Here is an 18,283-nt window from a genome sequence, read left to right on the forward strand (position 1 = left end):
GATTTTTTTCAAGAACTCTTTATCAAAATGCAAATACCACGTGAAGATGGGTAGATGGTCACGATTTGACCTTAGTTTCCTTTACATGAGCCCATCACTTCTGCCAAAAAAACCACATTTTTCACATTCTAGCATCTTCCATGCTTTTGTTCATGTTATTTTCCAGAGGTAATGCTAAATATAACATAAATTATAAATATAAAATTACCTTATATGTTAAACAGTCTGTCATCTGATATCTAAATCCAAACCTACTCATTCTTTTTTAAAACAATTTATTTTTTCCAATATAAGAGTAACAGGTTTATTATAGAAAATGTGAAAAAGGCAGGAAGATAGCGGGAAGAAAAAATACCAACTATGGTCCTACCACCTAAAGAATGACCACTGTTAACAATGTGATCATGCTAGTGCTTTAAACAAATCTTAGTTTAGGTCCCATATCTGATGTGATGCCTTCCTTCAACTTCCTCCCCTCACCCCCAGAATGCTTCTGTCATGTTTGTACCACTCCCTTGTACAAGTTAGTTGACCTGGTGTGTGTCCTGTGCTTCCAACTAGGTTGTTAGATCCTTGAAGGGTGAAACCATGAGTTGTATTTCTTAATTTATCCCCAAACACCTACTGCGTTGGACCCAGTATTTGCTGGCTGATTTCACCTAAATGAATACAAACCATTTAGGAAAGGATATAAAACAGGCCAAGTATCTACATCATGAAAATTACAGCTTTCAGGTCATCTGGCTTGGTGACTATTGCTTTTCTGTTCCTGGAAGTCCTGAAAGCCCATCAACTAGCCTCTTTCTCCACACCAAAACTGAGTAAGAAGCAGACTGAGTAAGAGCCAGGATTTACTCAAAGATACTCTACATAAGGCATAAAGGTGACAGAGAGAGAGAGAGAGAGACAGAGAGAGAGAGAGACAGAGACAGAGACAGAGAGAGAGGGAGGAGGAATAGAGAGAGAGAGAGGAGGGATAGAGAGGAGAGAAGACAAGAGAAAAGAGAGGAGAATAAAGTAGAGTAGGGTAAAGGAGGGTGTATAAAGTAGTAAGTCTGGTGCTCAATCCAGTATGTGATTTGCCTCCAGCACCGTATACAGGATCCCATCCACTTGTTCTGAGTCAAACCCGATCTCACGAAGCTCCAAGTGAGGGAGGACAGAAGTAAGGAGATAGCTGACGTGGATACGCAGCCGCGTAAGCTTTGCCAAAGCCCTGTATGATGGAGTGAGGGGGCAGAAGAGATGACATGAAGTCATTAGCCAACAACAAAATGAAGCTCCTTACAAACGGGCCTACATTTCTCAACAATTAGGTTTTCATTAGCCAGACAGAAAGAAGAAAGCACAGTGCCACCAAGCACGGGGAGACTGACTGCAGTTCTCTAAGTAATTCCTTGATCCTTGGTGGCCTATGCATTAATTAAGGCTTCCGCCCTTATCTATGGACAGTGACTGGGGTTCCTCAGGGATGCTTCCCATTAGCACTCACAAGCTGATAACTAAACCCTAGTAATTAACCTTTCTAGGTCATCTCCCTCTGGGGTCCGGTAGGAGACCTGAGCCTTCTGCAGCACTTCTAGGTGTGTCTCTGTCTCCTTCAGTTTCTCTTCGAGCTCCTGCTTTTCCTCCTTGGTTCTCTCCAGCTCAGCCTTCAGAATCTGGAATTCGGCTTGGCGATAGCCCATGTGTTTCTTGCTCCAGTACAAGCCTTCTGTCTCCTGGGTAGTATAGGTCACCAATTCATTTTGGACTTTCTTGAATTCAGAATGCCAGTGATTTCTCTCCTGTTCCAGCTCCTCCACCTGCAGTCCAAGAAACAGAAATTCAATGACCCCCACATGCTATGAGAGTGCCCTGGATTGCCCCTGATAATTTCACTCTGTGATTTCTCTATCCATATTCTACTTATGGGCCTTCTCAATCCCCAAATACGGGAGGGAAGCCCATTTGGGCCCATTCAATCTGAGACCTAGCACAGAATGACTCAATGGCTTCTTGTGTCTAAAGGCCTCAGGACACGAAACCATCAGAGCTCCAACTGTCTGGTCCCTTGGTTAAAATGAGGTCTTATATCCTAGTGGTAAGGGGGTGCCCTAACCTTTTGCTGGAACAAATTCCTTTCGGCCAAAACACGTTCCAGTTTTTCTGTGGTTCTTTTCAGTTCTTCCAGCTCTCTTTGGTTCTTCGTCTTTGGCGTACTGTGCCCTCCACTCTCCTCATAACCTCGTCCCTTCTCCCCAGTGGCTGTGGCAGGGGTGTTGACAGAGGCCACAGAGGAGTAAGGCACTGGGCTCCAGGATTCAACCACTTTTCTTCTCTCGGCAAGCTCCTCTCTGTTAAAAGGGATCAGCTGAATGGGAGCTCCTGAATCTCTAACACCTTTTGCGACACCCACGACAGCTACAAAAGGTCCCTTGTTCACTTCCTCCTTGTTTATGTTTGTGCTGCCTCTGTTAGACTCTTCTGCTATCAATCTTGGCATCTGATCTTCTAATTCTTCAGGGAGCAGGGACCCCTGGTGTTGGTCTTGGGCCCCTGAATACAGAACAGAGACCTCCCTACTCTGATTGGTACTCTTGCCTGCTTCTGGGTATTCTGGGGAAAGGTACGGTGGTGTGCTTCTCTCAGAACTGGATTTATCATGGCTGTTCTCCCCATCTGGGTATGTGACAGCTGCCTCAACCCTCCTGTAAGGGCCAGGCATGGAATAATCTAGAGGAGGTGTTGTCCTCTCACTATGGAGCCTTCTTCGTTTCTCTGCCGGCTCCTCTCCCAGGATCCATTTGTACTTACTGCAAGAAGAAGAGGAAATTAAATTTTAAGCTGTCACAATACAAGCTAAATATATTCTTAATCCTGTGGAGCCTCTCTCCAAATTTCCCACATTAAAACTGACTTGAGCTTTTATCCACAGAGCATTTCAAGTTAGGAATATAACTCAACCCCCAAACTCCAAACCCTTCAACTCATGTGACTTGCTGAGATAGCAATCGGTCTGAAGGGACAGCTGAAATCAAAAGGTAGGAGAGTGAGCATCTGGATATAACAAGACCAGATTGACTTTGGTAAGAATTCTGAAAATAGGATTGAAACCAGACTGACTTAGGAGGTCCCAAAATGCAAGGAAAGGCAGAAAAAAACAAACAAAAAATACACATGCAAAATCCCTTAACACAAGAATGGAAAAAAGGTCATAAAAAGCCCCACAGAGTATGTGGAGGAAAACCAAGCCAGCTCGTTAATTTTAAAGTGTCACAAAAACCTTCCAGTATCAAAGACTTAGACATATTTTTTTTTATATTGCAAGAGAACACCATACAGTTCCTTTGCCAGCCAACTGGATTGTGGTTATTGCCCATCATTCACTTGTAAAAGTTAATTAAAACACAGGGTGCTAGTCAGGAACAAACAAATTGAATCGGCCAATTCAAGTCATTTCCCTCTTAGGGCAAAAGAACTCCCCTCTGTCACGGCAAACAGGCACTCCCTCATTTCTTCAGGAAAGTGCAGGACAGTAATCTTGAGTCACCTTCCATTTCTGGCTGCTATGTGCACTGACTGTTGAAGGAATTAACAAAACAAACTTGCACCATGAAATCTGTAGGCAATTTAAAATCATGCAGTAGGATGGGGACCCTCCCCCAAATTTTACCCATATCACTGTTCTGTGTTCCCTGCAGAAAACCAAAGAAGTTTCAAGGTAAAAAAATCAACTTTTGAATTTTCAGTGAGAAAGAGTCAGGCACATTATGGGCCACCTCACAGTATTTTGAGGCCACTAGGTTTTCTCTGCAATTTTTGGCAACATCCGTAAGACATCTCAAACATTAGCTTCTTATAGCACCATGAATGTTCTTCAAAACTAGCATTCACTCAGCAAGAAAACTGGTCTGCATCTTAATAGATCTTGCTGTGTCAACCTTTGGGGGAAAGCCAAAGTATTTGTGGGCAATGTGAGAACACATGGATCCATCTATATAACATGCGCAAGGGCCACTGCAGACGGCCCATTTAGCTGCAGCACTGAGGAAGATAGTAAAGCAGTCAATTCAGGGGCACCTGGGTGGCTCAGTCAGCTAAGCGTCCTACTTTGGCTCAGGTCATGATCTCATGGTCCAAGAGTTCGAGCCCTGCATTGGGCTCTGTGCAGACAGCTCAGGGCCTGGAGCCTGTTTCAGATTCTGTGTCTCCCGCTCTCTCTCTGCCCCTCCCCTGCTCATGCTCCATCTCTGAGAAATGAATAAACCTTAAAAAATTTTTTTTAAAATAAAAAAAAAGCAGTCAGTTCAGAGGTCTTCATGAAGGAAGGTTATGGGATACTGGATAGCAACACCCAAAGTTTTATGAAAGGCAATGAAAGTCAAATGATCTGCCTTCTCTTTGTTTTCCCACCTCTAAGGGTTCTGTCCTTAATTCGCTTCTCTTCTCTCTTTTCTTTGGTAACTTCATACAACCTCTTGGCTATAACTTCTGGTCAGTAACTCTGAAGTCATTTCCCCAGCCCTGATTTCTAGTACTGAATTTCTAATTGCCCATCACTCATTCCTTCCTGGAGGTCCCACTTGTACCTCACGATGTATACAACTGGCCTTTCCATTTTCATCTTTAAGCCTGTTCCCTCCCCTATGTTTCTGATATGTGTTATGACACCAGCAAACTCTCAGTAATTTCATATAGTTCTACTACTATCAATACTCAAGTTCAAGCTCACATTACCTCTCCTGAACTACTGCAGTGGCTTCCTCCAGTCTCCCCTTCTCTCATCTCCAGATTACCTGCTGCCAAATTAATCTTCCTAAGGTGTTACTCTGATTATGTTATACCATTAATTGAAATTTTTATGTACTGCTCCCCACAACAGAAAAGTTCAAATGCCTTAGCTTGGTATGCTTTAGCTTAGTCCATTTGGAGTGGACTCCCAAACATAAGAAACAATTATTCAGCACTTACTCTGTGCCAGACAGTGTGACAGGTGCTTAATGTGTATGGTCTCATTTAATTTTTCCAATAACCCTGAAGTAGGTGTTGGTATTATCTGCATTTTTTGAAGAGGATGCGCAGACCTAGAGATGTTAACTTTCTCTAGTCAGTGACAGCACTGACTGCACTAACTGCAGCTAGTCAGTGACAGAGCTAGGACATAATTTGGCCCTAGCTGCTCTCTCATTACCTCCCTTCAAGAACACCAGCCAAAAGAAATGTCCCATGATTTCTCATGCTGCTTCTTTTGATTGGAATGCCCTTCTCCTACCCAACACTGCAAATCTGAGTCCAGCTCAAATGCTACTTCTGAATTCCCATAGCACCTTAGCGTTCTATTATAATGTATATCACTTTTTACAGCGTGCCTATGTGTCTCTTGTAAGTTCCCTACTAAAGTACCAAAGTAGAAACTCCTTAAACGAAGAGAGCTTAACTAACTATGCTAGATGGGAATGAAGGAACAAAACTTTGCATATAAGAGGAAATCAAAAAGAAACTATTATGTGAATGAGAGAAAAATAGGTGGATATTACTTATTGGTTCTATAAGTACTTACTAGCTCTGTAAATTAAGGTGTGGTTCTTCCCTTTAGGGATTGATTCTTATTCTAGACCTGGAGTCACTCATTTTAGTAAAGATTAATATAGGGTTTGAATAGCAGGAATTCTTCTCCAACTGCATAGTTTCTTCTCATTTTCTTTCTTCTTTTTGTCATATCCCTCAAAGGTCTGTCTGCAGAAGAAAAGCTGATATTTTGATAGGGATTGCATTGAATCTGTAGCTTAATTTGAGGAGTACTGACATCTTATCAACATTACATCTTCCGATCCATAAACACGAAATGTCTTTCCATTCATTTAGGCCTTCTTTAATCTCATTCAGCAATATTTTATGGTTTCCAGTTCCCAAGTCGTTTTTGCACTTCTGTTAAATTTATTCCTAAATACTTCATTTTTGAGACTACTGTAAATAGAATCATTTTACTGTTTTCTTAATTTTTGGTGGCTATTTATTTTAAGTATAATTAACATACAGTGTTATATTAGTTTAAGGTATACAATGTAACGATTCAACAATTCTATACATTACTCAGTGCTCATCAAGAAAAGCATACTCTTAATCCCTTTAATCTATCTCATCCATTCCACACCACACATCCCCTAGCAACCACCAGTTTATTCTCTATATTTAAGAGTCTGTTTTTTCCTTTGTCTTTTTTTGTCTCTTTTTTCTTTGTTTGCTTATTTTGTTTCTTAAATTCCACATATGCGTGAAACTATAGGATATTTATCTTTCTTTGACTTACTTCACTTAGCATTATACCCTCTAGTGTTGCACATGGCAAGCTACTGTAAATAATGCTGCAATAATAATAGGGCTGCATATTATTTATTCAAATTAGTGTTTTTATTTTCTTTTGCATTCTCACCAACAGTGCACGAAGGTTCCTTTTTCTCCACATCCTTGCCAACACTTATTATTTCTGCTCTTTTTGATTTTGACAGGTGTGGGGTGGTATCTCATTGTGGTTTTGATTTGCCTTTTCCTGATGATTAGTGATGTTGAGCATCATGTGTCTGTTGGCCATTTGTATGTCTTCTTTGGAAACATGTCTATTCAGGTCCTTTGTCCATTTTTTAATCAAGTTATTTGTGGGTGTTTTTGGTGTTGTATAAGTTCTTCACATATTTTGGATATTAGCCCCCTTATAGGATAATTTGCAAACACCTTCTCCCATTCAGTAGGTTGCTTTGGCGTTTTGTTAATGGTTTCCTTCACTATGCAAAAGCTTTTTATTTTGGTGTAGTCCCAATAGTTTAATTTTGCTTTTGTTTCCCTTGCCTGATGAGACATATTGAGAAAAGTGTTTCTAGGGCCAATGTCAAAACTTTCTTCTAGGAATTGTTTTAATTTGTTTTTTTTTTTCTTCAAAGACCTGACTTCTGTTTCCACTGATTTTTCTGTATTGTATTTCTACTCTCTATTTCATTTCCATTCTGATCTGTGTTATTTCTTTCTTTCTGCTTGATGTGAGTTTAGCTGGCTCTTGTTTTTGTAGTTTCTTCAAGTGGAAGTTTAGGTTATTGACTTGAGGTCTTCCTTCAATTTTAAAATGAGCATTTACAAATATAATTTTCTCTTGGAGTGCATTAGCTTCATTCCATAAGTTTTGATATACTTTATTTTCATTTTAATCTCAAGATATTTTCTAATTTCCCTTGTGAGCTCTCCTTTTACTCATCTGTTATTCTAAAGTGTTGTTTAATAGCCACATATTTGTGAATTTCCCAAATTTCCTTCTGTTGTTGATTTCTAATTTAATTCCAAAGTGACTGAAGGACATCCTTTGTATGCTATCAATACTTTCAATTTGTTGAGCCTTTTTTTTCATGGTCTAACACATAGTCTGACCTGGAGAATATTCCATGTGCACTTGAGAAGAATATGCATCATGCTTTTTTGGGGGTGAAGTGTTCTATATGTGTCCATCAGGTCCAGTTGGTTTATGGCATTCTTCAACTCCTCTACTTCCTTGTTGATCTTCTACCCATTATGGAAGGTGCAGCATTGAAGTCTCCAACCATTATTGTTATTTATTTCTCCCTTCAATCCTGTCTGCTTTTCCTTCATGTATTTTGGGGGATCTGTTGTTAGGTCCATATTTAGGTATAATTATTACATCTTCTTGATGAACTTTATCATTATGAAGTGTCCCTTTATATCTAGTAACATTTTTTTTTTTTGGTTAAAGTCTATTTTGTCCTGGGGTGCCTGGGTGACTCAAGTCAGTTAAGTGCTGCACTCTTGATTTCAGCTCGGGTCATAATCTCATGGTTTGTGAGATCAAGCCCCACAACAGGCTCTGTGCTGACAGTGCAGAGCCTGCTTGGTATTCTCTCTCCCTCTATCTCTGCCCCTCTCCTGCTCGTGCTTGCTCCCTCTCTCTCACTTTCTCTCTCAAAATAAATAAATAAAAACTTTTTAAAAAGTCAGGTCTATTTTGTCTGATGGTAGCATAACCACTGAAGCTCTCTTCTGGTTGCTGTTTGCATGGTATATCTGTTTCCATCCTTTTATTTTCAACTTATTTGTATTTCCGAATCCAAAGTGTGTCTCCTGTATATTTAGATATTTAAAAAAATCTAATCTGATAATTTCTGTCTTTTGATTGGATAGTTTAAAGTTGTCATATTTAATATTATTGAAATGACAGAATTTACATCTGCTACTTAGCTTTCTGTTTTATACATGTGTCATGCATTCTTTGTTCCTTTCTTCCTCTACTGTTTCTCTTTTTATGTTATGTGGATATTTTCTCATTTAACATTTACAAATCTAACAATATATTATTGTTTTATGTAATGTTATGTCTTTTGAGGAAGCTGAGAGAAGAAAGCAGAACAATCGCATATTGATAATGTTTATAGAGTTTGCTAAATCAACCTTATTTTTCCATTTAAAATTTTCTTCATTTCTTACTATGGTGTTATTTTCCTTACTCCAATACCACTTTGCTCCCACTCACCTCCTCTGTGCTATTATTGGCAAACATTTTACATCTGTAGATGAGCCCAACAATAAGGTTATATATGTACATAAAATTATATACAAATATATACATATTGTTTTGTGAAATTATTCTTTAATTAAAGATAGAAACAGGAAAAATGCTATTCTATTGTCTTTTATGATTAATTAGATACCACTGCCAGTGCTCTTTTATTTTTTCATGTGAATTTGAATTACTATCGGGTATCACTTGCTTTCAGCCTAAAGAACTCCCTTGAGTATTTCTTGAAAGGCAGTTTTGTAGAAACAAATTTCATCTGCTTTTGTTTATGTGAGGATGTATCTATTTCACCTTCATTTTATAAAGATAGTTTTCCTGGATTTAAGATTCTGGCCTCACACTCTTTCTTCTTTTACTACCTTGAATATGTGATCCTACTGCCCTCTAGTTTCCACTGTTTTAATGAGAAGTCAGCTGTTAATCTTACCGGGATTCTCTTGTACATGATGAGTATTTTTCTCTTTCTGCTTTAGAGATTTTCTCTTTGCCCTTGGCTTTCAATATTTTCACTATGCTATGTCTGACTGAATCTCCTTGCATTTGTCCTATTTTGAATTTGCTAAGCTTCTTGGATGTGTAGATTAATGGTTTTCAGCCGTTATTTCTTTGAATATTTTTTCTACCCTTTTTCTTCTTGTATTTCCTACTCTGCAGATGTTAGTGTACTTAATGGTGTCCCACATTTCTTTTGAGGTGCTGTTCATTTTTCTTCATTCTTTTTTTCTCTTTGTTCTTCAGACGGCATAATCTATAATTGATATATCTTCAAGTCTGCTAATTATTTTGTGCCAACTGATATATCTTCAAGTCTGCTAATTATCTTGTGCCAACTCTAATGCACTTTTGAGTCTTTTTAGTGAAATTTTCATGTTAGTTACTATACTTTTCACCTCCAGAATTTCCATTTGGTTCTTTTATATATGTATTTACATATAAAATATATAGATATAGATACAGATATAGAAACAGATACAGATGTAGGTATAGATAACTTTCCCCTTTATTGATATGCTCTAGTTGATGAGATATGCTCTCCTTTTAGTTCTCTGAACATATTTACAATGGCTGCTTTGAAGTCTTTGCTAAATCAAACATCTGGATCTCTTTAAGAGCAGTTTCTATTATTTGCTTTTTTTCTTATGTACAGGTCACACTTTCCTGTTTCTTTGCATGTCTCATAAATTTTTGTTGACAATTGAATATTTTTTAAAATTTATTTATGTTGAGAGAGACAGACACAGCGCGAGCAGGGGAGGGGCAGAGATAGAGAGAGGGAGAATCCCAAGCAGGCTCTACACTGCCAACACAGAGCCCAATGCCAGAATTGAACTCATGAAACCACAAGATCATGACTTGAGCCGAAACCAAGAGTCCAACGCTTAACCCACTGAGCCACCCAGGCACCTGGATATATTTTTTTTTTAAGGTTTCTTATTTTTAAGTAATTGCTATAGTCAATGTGGGGCTCAAACTTACAACCCTGAGGTCAACAGTCTCATGCTCCACCAACAAAGCCAGGCAGGCACCCCAACAATTGGATATTTCAGATAACACAGCATAACAACTCTAGATACTGATCCCATCTCCCAGAGTAGTTGATCTGTTGTTGTTTGCTTGGTTGTTTATTTAGTGACTTGGCTGAACTGACTCCATGAAATCTATTTCCTCTGTGGTATGCAGCCTCTGATGTTCCTGTTCAGATTTCTTCTTGGTTTTTACCTTTTACCTGACAACCTAAGAGTCACCCTTGGGTCAACAGAGGCCCCTTTACTGGTCAAAGATTATGCTTAAGCCCTCTTATCCAGTTAGATTTTTAGCTTTTATATTTCATGTATGGTACCATTGGCTTGGAGGCTGCTATCACAGTTCAAGGAATCTGTTTCTACCCCACATTCAGCCAGATAGTAGCAGTTTGGATTTTCCCTTTCTAATCACCTTTGAGAGGACACAACTTTGAGCATGCACACAGTCTTCCAGTCTACCAGGAAAAGTGTGATTTATTTTTAAGCCTGGTTTCCTAGGAATTGCCCATGGGTCAGAAAAGCTTACTGTTCAGTCAGTGGTTATAGGTTGTGCTTAAGCCCTTAGTGCCAGTGAGAGCCCTGTCCTTTGTTGTTTGATCTGTGTGAGGCTTGAGGGCTGCTTACAGTCCACCTTACGTCCTAGTTTGATTGCTCCAGAGTAAATGCAGCCTTATGCTTATACACAGCCTTCCTAATCCTAGGGCTGACTATGATCCCAGAAGAGGTCTTCTTGACTTTTTCCTTGGTTTTCTCTGTTATCAAACTTCTGATTGTTCAGTCACCTTTCTTGTTGTAACTTGTATCATGGAGCTATGAGTGTCCTCTTAATTAATGCTCACCAAGATTTCCATTTTTTTTTAAATTTTAGAGAAAGAAAGACAGCATGAGTAGGACAGGGAAGGGGAGGGGGACAGAAGGGGAGAGAGATAATCTTAAAACAGGCTCCACATTTAGGGCGGAGCCTGACATGCGGCTCAATCCCACCACCCTGGGATGATGACCTGAACAGAAATCAAGAGTTGGACGCTCAACTGACTAAGCCGCCCAGGCGCCCCTCCATTATTTTTGACAATGCTTTTATGAATGGAATTCTCCATGATCTGTTCCACATAAAGGCAGCTCCTTTGGGCAGAACTAAGGAATTCATCTTTAAGGCCTCTCCCTAAGCAGAGCCTCAGTGCCATTGTGCACAAGTAGCATAAAGAAAAGAAAATTTTCTTTATGAATGGGTGCTGGGTGATGTTTTTTGGCTTGCTTCTTCAGGCATGAACCTCTGCCCTATAAGCAAGCTTGGGCTAGAGCAATAGGAGTCCAGTATTGTCAACATACTATCTCTACATGCTACATGAGTGCTTCCCCTGAGTGGGGACTGCATAGGAGAAGAGAGATCTATTCCTTTTGAGTCTGCCTGGAATAGAGCTTCTGCATGACAGAACTGGGGGAGATGAGAAATATCAGAAGCCTATTCCTCCCAGGTGAAACCATAGCTCTAGACTGGGAGCTAGGGAAAGAACTTCTTGATCATACCCACCTGCATTAGAGCTCCCTGAGAAGTTTTTATAAAATATAGCTCGTAAGGGGGTGAGTGAGAGCAAGCTAAATGTTGAAGACTGTTGCTGTTGTATCTGAGATTTCATAGATTTTCTTGATTTAATATTTCTGTATGCCTCTAGGACCATTTCTAGGAACTCCAAATAATTGTTTTTGCTGTTTAATAATATTTTCCAGTTAAATTGTTATTTGTTCATGAAAGAGTCCATCACACTCCTCATTTCTCCAGTCTGGAAGTTGCTCTCAAAGATCATCTTTTAAAATATTAATACTAGCTGCTGAATCAACCTTACTCATTTATAAAACTCTTCTTCTAGTTCTACCTGTATTTGTTGTTTCAAATATTCCTTTAAACATATTAGAATGTCTTTCTTCCTCTCCTTCAGCTATCGCAGTGTCATTTGGATGGTATTTTTTGTTATCCTTTTAAAACATGAATTATAATTAGCCTTTGACACATAGTTTATTCAAAGGGTCTCTAAATAGCTAAATGAATTACAGCCGCTAATTTTCTCCTTTGTCCATATGCTAATGGATACTTTAAGTTTGTATCACACCTAACGAAAAGTAGCATATATTGGAGATCCTTACATATATAACTTTACCATAAGTTCCTTCATTTTTCATTCCATTACTGCCTTAGAACATTGCCTTTCAGGGGCGCCTGGGTGGCTCAGTCAGTTGAGTGTCTGCCTCTTGATCTTGGCTCAGGTCATGGTCTCACAGTTCATGAGATTGAGCCCTGCGTTGGGCTCTGTGTTGATAGTGTGGAACCTGCTTGGGATTGTCTCTCTCTGTCCCTCTCCCTCTCTCTTTCTCTCTCAAAAATAAATAAACCAAAAAAAGAACACCACCCTTCGTTCAGCAAGCACTCAAATATATGCAGAATGAATAAAAAAAAAAGGACTATTTCCTTTAACAAAAATATGCTAAACGATTATGCCTGCTTACATACTGGCTGAACCCATTCTTTTTTAAAATTTTTTTTTTTCAACGTTTTTTATTTATTTTTGGGACAGAGAGAGACAGAGCATGAACGGGGGAGGGGCAGAGAGAGAGGGAGACACAGAATCGGAAACAGGCTCCAGGCTCCGAGCCATCAGCTCAGAGCCTGACGCGGGGCTCGAACTCACAGACCGCGAGATCGTGACCTGGCTGAAGTTGGACGCTTAACCGACTGCGCCACCCAGGCGCCCCAGTGGCTGAACCCATTCTTTACTGCAAGTCCTCCCATCCCCTTGCTGGTTTGTGAAAACTCACAAAGTTATTTCCAATGACACCTTTGGAGCCCTGTACTCCACTAGAACTTTAAAAAACTCTGTAGGATACTGTGGGCTTTATTTTATCTAGAGTTGGAGAGCTGTACTGCATGACCCAAGGAGCCTTATTAGCTTTAGGTTTTGATAATAACAGGGACCTTTGTAACTCCTGAATAAACCTATTATTTCAAACACTGTTTTACCAAGAAAACCCTGTAAATTTTACTAAACTCTTGTGTACCTTCATTTTTCCCTATAAAAAGGCAGACTCTTTGCAATCAATCTGAATCCCTTTATACATGTAGCTTAAAATGACAAAATCATCTTACCGAGCTTACATAAAACATAACATTAGCAGCATCAATTATCACGTATCTCTTTCCCTTGAAAGAATATTATTGTCAAATTAAAATTACACATGATTGAAGTACTTTACCTATCCTCTATAGCCAAAACCCAAACCTAGATACAGCAGCTCCAAAAACAACTCATACGGAAATCCCATTAAAGGATGATGAAGTATGCCACCCAATGGATGTACTGCCATACTGCACTCATAAAATACACGCATATATATATATATCAGCATTTGCAATCTCCTTCAGATTACCAGAAACCACTCTAGAGTAACAAAACAAACACTGAAGCAAAAGGAAAAGTTGTCACAGAAGGGAAAGAATAGCCTGCAAGGGCAATGAAACATTGATACGGCAGTGGCAATTTGGGTGCGTGACCATCTCAAGGAAATCAAAGTAGAGAGATAACAATGTGCTTTGAAAACACACAACACTTTACTGTCTATCCCTCCCAATATACAATGGGAGTTGGAAAACAATGGATAGGAACAGAGTCGAATTAGACTCAAGGCCCTGACACTGAATGGATTATATTTTGTGGCACAGTTCAATCTTAGAAATTGCTCCTTCAGCACTCCAGTGATACTCCAGTATCACTCAGATTTAACATTAGTTACTGAGTACCTATTATCTTCCAAGGCACTGTTCTAGATGATTTCATACAGATTTTCATTTAATTCCTTTAGCGTTGTGTTAGTTTTACTCCTAATAGCTTACTTCCTCTTGAGACTTTCTGCTCATGTTCGGGGTGGGGTATTGAAGGGGGGTCATGCAATTCTTCCATTATCTATGGGGCTTAATTGTGAAGAATCACAGAATAGGGGACCTGCACACACGCAGAGATGTCTATCTAGATGAGAAGCTGAAGAGACCCACCTAAGAAGAAAACAACCCTTTATATAATCGTCACATTACTGATGACTGCAGAAGTTTCTACTTTTAGAGAGCAACTCTGTTATCTGCCTTATGGTTTGGCCCTGCCAGAAGTGAGAAGCATAGTAGAGAGGAGAAGGCAAGTCATAATTAGGAGCCCTGAGTTGCAGTCTCATGGTAGTAGAGGGGCAGTCATATCTTTCAGCACTTCAAACACTCCTGTTATTTAAGAAAAAGGAAAGGTATGCTTCTTCCTGTTATAAAGATGAACAAAATCGTACTGAGGAGGTGCTAGAAGATGGACATGGGAAGACCCTGACTAAACTCATACCAATACTGACACAAACTTCTAATGGTTATTATTTATATGTGACCAACATGTTAGGCCTACGGGGCCCTACAGGACTGAATGTAAGGAGAGAAGTAATGCTTATCTAGGTACCACTCCTTTATATCTGGATTGCATATTATGCTTTTCAAAGAGTTTTCATGCCCGTTATTTCATTCACATAGTTCCCAACATAATGTGAAGACATAATACATAAACGAGTATTTGTCAGATGACTAGCTCAAAAGAGACAGACAGACTTGACATAGCAGGTGTAATGTCAAAAAAATTGGAAATACATGCAACACACAAGTCTATCAGCTCCAAATGGTGTTTCTCCATCTGAGTTCCATGCTAGGCCTTAGGAGAAACATACACATAAACACGATAACCATACCTACTTTACAGGAAAATGGACCTGAGGCTTACTATTGAAGAGAGACTATGTTTTACCCACCTGGAAAATTGAAAAATACTGGAATCCAGAGGCTTAAGCTGAAGAGAAGGTGTCCTGCTTTCTTCTCCAACAGATGGAGGCCGGCTAGGACTATCAATTCCCTCATATCCAATTGTCTTATTGTTCAATTCATCCATATCTTGAATAGCAGGAATCCTCAGTGGATTAGTGAACACCTAACAAAGAGAGAAGTGATTCATAAAAATCCTAATTTCAAATGAAATATCAAAGGATGAGTCAATCCTTCTGATGCTCGGAGAAAACACTTGGCCAAATAAAAAGAAACTGGTTTCTTACACAAAACAAACAGCACACGGCAATGTACACTAGAACACTGAACCCAGTTCAGTTATAACCTTATCAGCTGGACAGACCTCCCCAACTCACTTATTAGCTCCTACAGTCATCCCACCCACAACATAAAACCCAGGCCCCCTAATCACCACCTAATTCTCTCCTGTGACCCAGTTTTAAGGCTGGGTTTTCACTCCTCTGAAATCTGTGATGCTGGCAGGGGTGGAGGGAATAAGCATTGCAGCGAGTGTCAGTGCTGGTTTTGGAGAAATGCATGCGAGAGACTAATGTATATCCACAATGCACACACACAGAGACATGCATCTAAGATCTTGTGGAAGAGCCAGCTTATGAAGACAGTACAGATGATGAAGGTGGAGGGATGTAATGGGAAGGCAAACTGAATGAGGACAGGGCGGTCCCAGGAAATCTCCCAATCTCCAGATCAGACTACTAAGCCAAGACATTAGGGTCTGAAACCTGTGTATTCATATACCCGGGTCTCGGTAGGATGTCAGAAGAATAAATTGCCTCTATCCTCACCAGTCTGACCTACCCTGATTGAGTGGGTAGAAGGTGAATCTAACATGCGACTAGCAGATATCTCTGGGAAAGAGGGTCAAGAGGACAATCATGCAGAAAGGCAAGGTTGGGTGGGGAAGATACATGGGTGCTATGGTGGCTGTCAGGAAAGGAGTGTCCCTGAGAGGACGGCCAACCTTATTGCACCCTTCAGCGTCCGGAGCTGGGCAACCATGTCCGAGAGACAGTGCTCCTGAAAATTCAAAACAGCAGAGTCTTTATAAAGCCAGCCAGCCTGAAAGCGGGGAGAGGGGAGGGGCACAAAGAACCACCCCTTCTTCCCAAGAGGAAGGAGGAAGGAATCACCCCTGAATCCTGGAAGAAAGGAGATTGAGGAAAAAACAGACACTCAACAGGAGCAGCCTGTATGAGAATGGAATGCAACCCTGAATATTCTGTGACATTGAATGTGATATTCACACTGTCCAGAATCAGTATGGAATCCCAATCTGGGAAATATATGATTTGGCTCTTCTATTTTTGGCGATCTGAACATCAGTAACAGGAGATCAAAGCAAAATCAAAAGATTCAACAGAAAAAAAGACCACCAGGAGAAATGTTTCATGATTTTTATGCAGCTTTCAAGATTGTTGCTTCCTTCCACCTATGTCCTCTGTTGGGGAAAATTTCGTGTGAGAAAAAAAAGACGATGGGCTGTCTCTCACCTGGTGGTGCTCACTGTCCACTGGCAGCATCTTCTCAAGAGCTTGATCTCTAGAAGATAAAAGTGCTATTTAGTTCATTCATGAAATTTCTCCATCTGAAATGGATTACCAATTGCAGATTTAGGTTATATACAATGTTCCTACCAATTTAAAAATAGTGTGGGCCTCACTGAATAACTGAGGGTGCCTTCCTAAACTCTGCTACTTAAGAGAGAGTTCAAATGCCCCATCAAGCGAGAGACAGGGAGGGGAAGGTAAGAGACTAAAGACAATCACTAATTAGACACTCAGGTGATGATCAGCAGGAATAAAGAACTGGTAGAATAGAGAAGTGAGAGGGAAATAGTTAAAAATCAAAAAAGAAAAAAAAATCTCTCTTCTCAAAGGTCCCCTGTCCTATGAGAGTCAGGCTCCTCTACCTTATGATCTAGAACCTTAAGTATACTCAACTGTTTCTTGGCTTTGTTCAAGTACAGGTCTTCATCGATGAGTTCTTGCTCCTCTGGAACAGAGCATCTCCTGCAGTACAGAGAAGAAATCATCTTTTGGAAACAAAATGTGCTTTTCAGTTTTACCTTTTACTTTCCTTACAACTATGACAAGACAGGTCATTGAGGTTAACAACCCTCTAACCTCACAGAGTTCAGATTCCACCCACATTATAAAACCTGTATGCAGGTTAACATGCAGCAATTCTTATTTCAAGGCATCATCTAATTCTTTTGGTGCATATATCACCTTTCTCCCATGACATTCAAAGTATTTGACAGCTACAAAGTTCCTATTATGGTGGACAGCAAGAAGCATAATCTTTATTTTTACACAGTGAGTTTCAAGAGAGACCTGTTTGAGGTTCCATACAGAGATTATTGTTAAGAGTAGAACCTGGGTCTTTTGCCTCTTGTTTACTAAGAAAGTAATTCCCAAAGTGCAGTTTAGAAGCACGAGAATCCCTAAACTAGGTGATGATGCCTGAAGAAAATCAAAGGCTATGAGAGAGAGAAACAGTAAGGGATTAGGAGCTTACACTGCAAAAACCACACAACAGATTAGCAAAGAGGAGAGAAAGGAGGATTCTATAAATTGAAAGACATCTGTTATATGTAAAGCAAAAGGAAGAGAATTTTAGGAGTTAACACTAAAAGGAGTACTAGAAAGTATATTCAAAGATCAAAAGCAGTCCTAGGAACAAATAAACAAAAATTAGTAATAGTTGGAAACCCTCTATTAAAACTATTTTATTTTAAAGTTTATTTATTTATCTTGAGAGAGAGAGAATTCCAAGAAGGTTCCACACTATCAGCACATAGCCCCGTGTGGGGTTTGATCCCATGGAACCATGAAATCATGACCTGAGCTGAAATCAAGAGTCAGACACTTAACCAACTGAGTCACTCAGGCGCCCATTACACCCATTTTATAAGGAGGCAGTGTCCTGGAAGGGTATGTCTCCCAGATTGAGTAGAAACTGACAGAAGATACAGGATTAAAAAATGAGACTCCTAAGCACTCAGTCCCATATTCCAATCACACAATCCCAGTTATTCTTCAGGAAGAGGTGCTTAGGCACATCTGGAGACTATGGGGGAATGCTTACTCATTACAGACCTAGACCTCACTTACTGAATTTCCTCCATTTTAAACATTTTTTTCTAAAAAGCATACCCTGTTTTAGTGCCTTTTTTTCTACTGCTGTCTATTGTGCAGAAAAAATATTAAGAAAATCACAGCTAATTGAAGCAAACAGGATAATTATTTTGAGTCTCTGTGATTACTGAGTCAAATAAATATTTGTTAAATTGAAATAAATGCTCGTGGGTATGCCAGGCACTATCTA

At 39.7% G+C, this 18,283-nt stretch overlaps 1 protein-coding gene across 2 annotated transcripts in view; it reads right to left on the reverse strand.

Annotated features, from left to right (window-relative positions):
• Positions 1–258: 258 nt before the first annotated feature.
• MORC4 (MORC family CW-type zinc finger 4) overlaps positions 259–18,283 on the reverse strand; it is a 58,846-nt gene continuing 40,821 nt past the window's right edge. The window contains exons 12-17 of one of the 2 annotated variants that reach the window (XM_058712473.1): positions 16,897–16,965; positions 16,447–16,495; positions 14,905–15,080; positions 2,102–2,795; positions 1,560–1,805; positions 259–1,216 (exon numbers count right to left, since the gene is read on the reverse strand). In XM_058712473.1, the coding sequence (XP_058568456.1) occupies positions 1,136–1,216; positions 1,560–1,805; positions 2,102–2,795; positions 14,905–15,080; positions 16,447–16,495; positions 16,897–16,965 (1,315 nt within the window). In that variant the 3' untranslated portion in view covers positions 259–1,135. Of the gene's footprint in view, positions 1,217–1,521; positions 1,806–2,101; positions 2,796–14,904; positions 15,081–16,446; positions 16,496–16,896; positions 16,966–18,283 lie in introns of both variants that reach the window. The other variant, XM_058712472.1, reaches the window with a different exon arrangement.

Source organism: Neofelis nebulosa, chromosome X (assembly GCF_028018385.1).
Source record: "Neofelis nebulosa isolate mNeoNeb1 chromosome X, mNeoNeb1.pri, whole genome shotgun sequence".
In the NCBI taxonomy this organism is placed as follows: Eukaryota; Metazoa; Chordata; class Mammalia; order Carnivora; family Felidae; genus Neofelis; species Neofelis nebulosa.